We start from the raw sequence: 8631 nt of genomic DNA, 5'->3' as shown, positions 1-8631 counted from the left end.
CTTCCGATGATACTTTGGCTGTACTTCGAATGGCAATTGCTCGTCTAGGACTTGATGAGTCACCAGTCCAGTCTGCCCAAACAAATGTTTTTTTCAGACAGGCCACAGCTATGGCTTCTTTTGCCATGCCACAATGTAAAGATTTTGTGGCTGAATTTTCAAATGCCCTCACTGGTTCTGGTCCGTCTAAGCGGTGCTCAAAGATTGCTCGGATGCTAGCATCTATGGCTGAGTTTCAGACAGGCCACAGCTGCGGCTTCTTTCGCCATGCCACAATGTAAAGTTTTTGTGGCTGAATTTTCAAATACCCTCACTGGTTCTGGTCCGCCTAAGCGGCGCTCAAAGATTGCTCGGACGCTAGCATCTATGGCTGAAGCAGATTCCATCGGGGTGAGTCGTGCTCCGGAGATAGAGCAGCCTGTTGCAGCTTTGGTGGTGTCTCCTGACGAGGCACTATGAGGGAATGTGCGATGTCCCAGTGCTCAATGTGGTCGTATGGATTTTTTTTTCAGACAGGCCACAGCTATGGCTTCTTTTGCCATGCCACAATGTAAAGATTTTGTGGCTGAATTTTCAAATGCCCTCACTGGTTCTGGTCCGTCTAAGCGGTGCTCAAAGATTGCTCGGATGCTAGCATCTATGGCTGAAGCAGATTCCATCGGGGTGAGTCATGCTCCGAAGATAGAGCAGCCTGTTGCAGCTTTGGTGGTGTCTCCTGACGAGGCACTACGAGGGAATGTGCGATGTCCCAGCGCTCAATATGGTCGTACGTATTCCCTACTAAAAAAGGCATACGAGTCTGTTGCCTACATTACTCGTGCGGAAAACACAATCTGCCAGTTACTTCTTGCTGCCACCAGTACGTTGGAACCAGCAAATTTTGATCCCTCTATTTCACAGTTTCTGCAAACTGCTCTCTTGACAATGGGCCATGTGACCCGTGAGCTGGGTAGTCTTACAGCCACGCTCCTGGCAGCCCGCCACCAAGTGTGGCTTGCCCAAGCACGGCTACCTGAGGACTGTAAGAAAACCTTGAGAGATCTTCCATTTGTTCCCGGGCATCTTTTTGGTCCTAATGTTCTGGAACTGTTGGAAAAGAGGGTAAAGCTGTCTGAGGCCACTCGTCAGCAGACGAAGGTGCAGCGGAACCCTACCTTTAGGATGCCAGCAGTTCAGACCCGTCATCATTATGCCACATCGGAGCAACGTTTCCGCCGGCACGCTACACCTCAGTCACAGCCCCCTCAAAGGTCTCGTGTTACTGAGGATGCGAGAGATTTTCGGCCACCTCATCGACAGTTGCCAGGGGGACCCCGTCAGCGCCCCCACACGACCACTAAAAGTCACACACACAAAGCTTGAGACATTTTGAGACAATTGCTGTTCATCACAGAAAGTTTCTGCGTTTCAGTTTCCTGAATCAAGCGTACCAGTTCAAAGTGCTAGCTTTCGGGCTTTCCCTTGCTCCTCGCGTCTTTACAAGGTGTACGAGTGCAGCTCTTTCTCCTCTTTGGATAAGAGGTATGCGTTGCATCCGTGCATTGAGGCGGTGGGGACAGGTAGAGTTTCTGAAGGCAGGAGTGCCCCTGGGTGTTGTTCCCTCTCGTCGGGAACTGGTCACGACAGACTCATCCCTCACAGGGTGGGGGGCAACGTGGAATCTGAGAGGTATTTGCGGGCGCAGGACACCGACCCAGGCCACAGAACATATCAATCTGCTGGAACTACGTGCCATGTTCTTGGCTCTAAAGTATTTCATGCAAGTCCTGGCAGGCCGCCATGTTCTCGTTCGGTCCGACAATCCTAAAAAATAAAACAGTGTTCCATCTGAACCACCAGGGCGGCACAAACTCTCGCCGGTCTCTACAGCTTACTCACGAGATCCTGACATGGTGTCAGCCACGACTCGCTTCACTGAGGGCAGCTCATATTCCAGGAGTGTGCAACCAGACAGCAGACGCTCTTTCCAGGGATCAAGTACATCCAGGAGAATGGAGGCTTCATCCAGATGTAGTGCAGGAGATCTGGCTACGATTTGGAAGAGCGGAAGTGGATCTTTTTGCTTCAGAGATGACCACTCACTGTAGTTTATGGTTCTCAAGGACGGAAGTGTCCAGTCCCTTGGGCCAGGATGCACTGTCTCACGAATGACCGAACTGCCTACTATATGCGTTCCCACCTATCCCTCTGTTATGGGAGATGTTACACAGGATCTCCCTGTGCAGGCACTGAGTGCTACTCGTGGCACCACGTTGGCCAGCCAGACCATGGTTTCCTTTGTTGCTGAGACTTCTGACAGGCAATCCGTGGAAACTTCCCCTCAGGAAGGACCTCCTCTCCCAGCTGGAGGCAAGGGTCTGGCATCCGGATCCAGCTCGTCTGCAGCTTTGGGTCTGGCCATTGGGTTAAATCCTTCTCTGGAGCATTGTGACCCTGCGGTTATCCATACCATCTCTAACGCCAGGGCTTCTTCCACACGACAGATTTATGCTTCCCGTTGGAAGCTTTTTTCTGCATGGTGTGGGGAGTGGGGGCTTGATGCTGCAACATGTGACATACCGAGCATCTTAAACTTTCTTCAACATTTACTGGAGGAGGGCAAGGCAGCTTCCACGTTGAAAGTGTACGTCGCTGCGATTGCTGCATATCATGCTCCAGTTGGTGGATCTTCTCTTGGATCTCACAGTCTTGTCTGCAGTTTTCTGAAGGGTGCACGACGTCTGAACCCTGCTCGGACTCCTCACTTCCCTGTGTGGGATCTGCCACTTGTGCTTACGTTCCTTTGCTCATCCCAGTTTGAGCCCTTGCAAAGCACTGACATTAAATGGATGTCCTTGAAGACTGTTTTTTTTTGTTGGCTATCGCGTCTGCGAAACGAGTTAGTGAGTTGTACGCGTTGTCTGTTAACGAATTGTGCTTGCGTTGGTTGCTGGATGATACCGGGGTGGTTCTACGACCCAATCCTTCTTTTCTTCCAAAAGTCCTTCTTCCTCAGTTCATAAACCAGCACATTGAACTGGTCTCTTTTCAGACTTCATCAGGGTCTGATTCAGGTACCCAACTTTTGTGTCCTGTACGTGCCTTGAAGTGCTATGTGATCTCTACTGCTTAATTTCGACAGTCAGACCAGTTATTTGTTTGCTATGGTGGTGTGAAGAAAGGTGCTCCAGTGTCGAAGCAGAGATTGTCAAACTGGATAGTGGAGACCATTACACTGGCTTACAAGGCAGCAGAGAGGCCACCGCCCTTGAGACTAACCTGCCATTCCGCTAGGGCCATCTCATCTTCATGGGCTGTTTTAAGAGGAGTTTCCTTGGCGGATAACTGCACTGCCGCTACCTGGTCTTCTCCATGCACGTTTGCCTGGTTTTATAAAGTCAATGTTGCTGCTCATCATGCCTTTAGTTCTGCGGTTCTTCAGGAGCGGCCTTAATTTTCATCAGGTGGGTGGCATTCCTCATGACTATGTTGGTATGTGTCATCCATAGTGTTTACACTGCCTCTGGCGGTCAGTAGGAATGAAACAGAATGCTAGTTACGCATGTAACTGTGGTTCTGTGAATTCCGGATGACTGCCAGAGTTCTTGGTCACTCAGAATGCGCGAGAAAGGCGTACCGAGGCAGAGTGCTGAGCTACGGTGGCTTATAACCCCCCAGGGCTCAGCATACGTCACTACGTGACTTTGTTGGTATATTTTCTCGACCTATCTAGCTGGCGCTGCGATAATCCATAGTGTTTACACTGCCTCTGGTGGTCATCCGGAATTCACAGAACCACAGTTACATGCGTAACTAGCGTTTCCATTTGTTAACCTTAGTTAACTGCATTAGTTAAAATGAACTAACAATTAAAAGTACTTCTAAAGCATTTATTAATCTTAAATAATTTTATTTAAAGACTTCTTTCAAAAACATAAAAAATCCTACCAACAACGGTAGTACATAGCAAGGGGTGAGAACCAGAAGGGCGTAAGTGACATTTTGGGTGAAATGGAGATATATATAGCCTATATCAAATGGAAGCTCTTGATGAGCTCTTTCTACTGCCAAAAGGACATAAGTGAATAATCATTTTGGAGTTATTCATTAGAAACCAAAAGACTTGACACTGAAAATACCAAGCCATTTGGAGCCAAAAGGGCATAACAGCACTTTAGCCACTTTGGCATTGAGAAATGTATGGAGGGTAACGCCGGTTTCACACCACACGCGTAAGCTGTATTTTTTCAGCGCCCATGTTAACAGATTAGAGCATTCACACCGCACGCAGAGGCAGCGCGTAGCAGGAGCAGAGCAGAAGCGGCAGTGCCGCGATCGTTTCGGCGCCGAGTCTATTTTTGCTGCGCCGCTTATGCTAAATTAAAGCCACAGTGAATTTTTCTTGATCAAAATTGACCTGATTAATATGAAAAATAGCACATTTCACCATAAAATCATGCAAGTGAAGTGTTTCGCGTTTCACAATCACCATATGAAAAACAAACAAAATAGGGTACACCGTACAACAGGGCTAAAGGCACACCTTAAGAAAACAATTTGCTTTTCACTACGCCCATAATGTATGATTTCAGAAAAAATATAATTTGTATTAAACGTTTATGGAGCAACAGATTTTGTGTGAAAATAAATCATACAAGTGGTTTTTGTTTAAAAATCGTATAAATGTATGAGGTAGCAAGGGGGGCCTTTTACCCCACATGCGGTAAAAAGCATGGGGCATAAGGCAGTCACACAGTATTGATACAAATACATTAGATAAAATAATGTTTTTTTAATAATGTCTAAGTTAATACTTGTTCAAAAACAACCACCTTAGCAAAGTTGTTCTGCTTATTTTGATAAATAAAATAATTATTTTTTGTAAATATACTGTCATTAAAATGTTAATATAAAAATATATTTTAAAATACAGAAACAAAATCATTTTAAAAAGTAAAGATTCTGAAAGCACTGAAGGAAATACCATAATAATTTTATATATATTTACAGTAGTAACAACAAATTATATTTTATTATATGATATGATTATTAGCATGTTTTTAAATATGATGGTTTCATTATAATATAAGTATGGTGATTATCTCTAAGAGTGACACCCAACATGATATTTACCATCTGACAAACATGTCATGTCAACAAATGGAAAAGTCAGCCATCTATTAATTATTATGTTACTTATTGTGCCTTTAGACCTAACAGCAGGGGAGCTTTTTAACCCAAAATAAAAAGGGACAGAGGGGAACACGGCCGCGTCACAGCAGAGTATGCTGCCCACATCATAAACCAAAGCTCATGACATGACAGACAGTTGTCGGAGAACACCTGAAAATCGTGACCGAATGAACGATACTCGTCTGTATTTGCAGTACACAAGCCGCGGTTCAGCTGCTCCCACTCTGCATACGCGCCGCTTCTGCGCTGCCTTGCCTCTGCTCTGCTTGCGCGTCCAGTGTGAAACCGGCATAAAGCCTGTGGATAGCACATGAGTCAAAATGGCTGACACAACAAGTAAGCCTGGTAGGTCAGAAGACAGCAGTTTTTAACTACTGAAGATGTATTATTAAGCTTATTTTGTGACAAAGAACTGGATGATGGGGAAAATTAAAATATCCAGCATTCAATGTCAGTGAGGTGTAGCTAGCTAGCAGGTAGTAACTTATAATATAACTTACATTTTAATGGTATATCATATAGGCACTCTGTTACTGCTTAGCCACAAGAGAGAGAATGCAGAGAAGGGATTATTATTATTATTGTTAATAACAATTAGTTATGCAATTCATTGCTTCAGTATCATTCAGTTATTTGCTATATTTTTATTACAAACCCTAGTAAAATAGTAATATAGTGTATTAAAAGTACATTTATTTCATACTAGTTCAAATCTATTAACATTTTATTTGCTTTATTCATTGTCTGTTTACTGACATATCACTCTATACTTATATAAATATAAAAATTATAGGCTAATTAAACTTTATTTGGAGTACTTCTTGTGCACAATGGATATTTCTCAATATTAAGCCTAAAAGTATATCAGTATATCTTTAGTTGGACGTCAGCACTACTTTCTTACAATTAAAGTGCATTAAGTACAAAATTAGTTGTTCCAGTTTAGCAGACCTCAAGTATACCAGTTTAATAATATGTAAATGTATTTGTAGTATACTTAGCATGAAATAAATGTATTTCAAATACATTTTTGTATATTTATTTTTCACTAGGGAAGGCATCTGTAAAGGCTTTTCAATCGCCCATTGGCCAAATAGTTAAGTGGCAGCCTGGGATTACTATTTTAGTAAAATTAATCGCATTCAATTAACTGATTTGATATAAGGACTTTTTATGTGATTTTTCATTTTATCACAATAGATTGTTATTTGTTTTAAACTCATTAATGTAATGCTTTCTTCATATTGTCATCAGATGTGCCCATGTTTTTATACATGAAATGGAATAAAACATTGGTGCCAAAAGAAAAATTAGATTTTTTTTCTGAATAAATGTTAAAATAGTGTTCAATAAGTATACTGTCATCCATGTGTGTACAAATTTTTATTATAAACAATTGAAATCAGTACACAAAGTCAGATCAAACAAAATTTTTGTTTTGGCCCTCCTGTAAAGTTGGCCCTCCTGTGAAATGTCACTTATGCCCTTCTGGTTCTCACCCCTCTTAGATATTTAGCCTTAGATACCTGAAGAAGTTATTGTAACACATGACATGCACTTTCTTCAAGTAATTTGGGTAAGAAATTGTCTGCCAAAAATAAATGTCTATCACTTACACAGCAATTACAATATGCCAAAGTTTGAAGCTAAAGCTGTAGGGTTGCACTGTTTTGTATTGTATTTATTTATTTATATTATTTTTTTAAACTAAAAACAAGTAGCACTTCCAAAATTTTATCATGATCTGTTCACGTTATCTTCAATTTGCAAAGATTTCGGTGTAAATTTAACCCTACAGTGCAGCAGTCGTGTGTTTTTACGCAGCTGTGTCTTGGTTTTGCTCTCATAGAGGTGTTACAGAGCTCAGCATTTCAAATCTTCACATTACACTCCCTGTCTTTTCAGAAACTATGAGCGTTACTTTGTGAAGGCTCAACAAATGCGGCGTCTTATCGCTGAAGATTTTAAAAATGTGTTCCGCTCTGGCATTGACGTTCTCCTGACACCCACAACGCTGAGCGATGCGGCGCGCTACGCTGACTTCATACAGGAAGACAACCGAACGCGCAGTGCTCAGGAGGATGTCTTCACCCAGCCTGTCAACATGGCAGGTATGCACAGGAAGTGGATTTGAGAGAGAAATTACTCTGCTTAATTTCAAGAAGGTTCCATAGAGGTGAATCCTTTGCATGTCCTTGAAGGCTAATCTGGTTTACCTGTGCAAATGTGATTTGTATCACCTGATTTGACAGGCGAAATAACCTTACTGAGGTCATTCGGGGAGTTTTGCGTGGCAACAACAACCAAGAAGGGCATGAGACCTCCAGCTAAATGTGACCCTCTGAGTAGGGTCTTTTCCTGAAGCAGTATAAACAAATTCACAATCGAGTTTTAATGGATCAATGAACCGACCGACAAAACAAAATCCATTCATCTTTTTCTGATCTTTTCTAAGCCAAAATAAATCCTATGTATGTGTGTATTTGGGATTCAGTGTATTTACAGTACATGATCTTCACACACAGGTTTGCCTGCTGTCACGGTACCAACAGCCCTCTCATGCCGAGGTCTTCCCATCAGCCTGCAGCTGATTGGTCAGACACTACAGGACTGGAAGCTGTTGACAGTAGCCCACTGGATGGAACAACAAGTCAACTTTCCATTGATCCCTTTGCATGGAGACTCAAATGAGAGAAAGCTGGACCGATCAGTCAGAGAAAGGACACACACAATAGGATCATAACCAAAATGCAAAGACTGAACAGGTAGAGTTCAAAGGAAGTGAGACCTATGAGAGTTACATTTGGTGTCTTACTGTCTAGGTACATAAGAAGTGAGAATGTGAGTGTAAATGCTGTATCAGTGCAAACTGGATCTATATGACACTGTCTCTATTTTGGACTGTGGTCTGTATGATTAATTCTTCTTCATTTGATCAAAATACAACTTACATCTATTCTGCAGCATTGGCATAAGTGGAGTCACTGAGTTAAACTGACTAGTAGTGCTATATATATATATATATATATATATATAAACGTTTTGCGAATGTGCAAGAAATTAAATATAGCATTGTGCTATAAACTGTGATCTTGAAAATGACCTCCATGTAAACCTTACACCATAGTAGCAGATATTGTAAAAGCATGAAAACAATTCAGGGAGGGAAAACTTGAATGAAGGTAAAATAATCATCATCTATACAGTCAGACAATACTTGTAGTCTGAGAGAATGGTTGTAGATTTCCGAATCCACAGTTTGCACGACAACCAAAGCAGCGAACCGCATTTGTGGTGTGCAGTTTAACCACGCTCTGAAAGTGCACGCATCCTGTTTCTAACAAATGACAATAGCTTTTTACATCGGAAATGAGCTTCAGTTATGTACAGAATGTGGAGTCGTTATTCTAATTTCTTTTTATGGCTAAGGTTATTAACTGAATAAAGAGTGCTGGTGTC

The 8631-nt window shown here is 42.3% G+C and overlaps 1 protein-coding gene across 1 annotated transcript in view; it reads left to right on the top strand.

The window, feature by feature from the left end:
- qrsl1 (glutaminyl-tRNA amidotransferase subunit QRSL1) overlaps nucleotides 1–8631 on the top strand; it is a 15028-nt gene extending 6397 nt beyond the window's left edge. Inside the window, exons 10-11 of the mRNA XM_016442151.1 lie at nucleotides 7078–7283; nucleotides 7698–8631. Coding sequence (XP_016297637.1) covers nucleotides 7078–7283; nucleotides 7698–7915 — 424 coding nt within the window. The 3' untranslated portion in view covers nucleotides 7916–8631. The remainder of the gene's footprint in view (nucleotides 1–7077; nucleotides 7284–7697) is intronic.

The sequence above is a fragment of the Sinocyclocheilus anshuiensis genome, unplaced genomic scaffold, assembly GCF_001515605.1.
Source record: "Sinocyclocheilus anshuiensis isolate Anshui unplaced genomic scaffold, SAMN03320099.WGS_v1.1 scaffold335, whole genome shotgun sequence".
NCBI lineage: Eukaryota > Metazoa > Chordata > Actinopteri > Cypriniformes > Cyprinidae > Sinocyclocheilus > Sinocyclocheilus anshuiensis.
The sequence above is the reverse complement of the archived record's forward strand: the minus strand, read 5'-3'. Positions and strand labels throughout refer to the sequence as shown.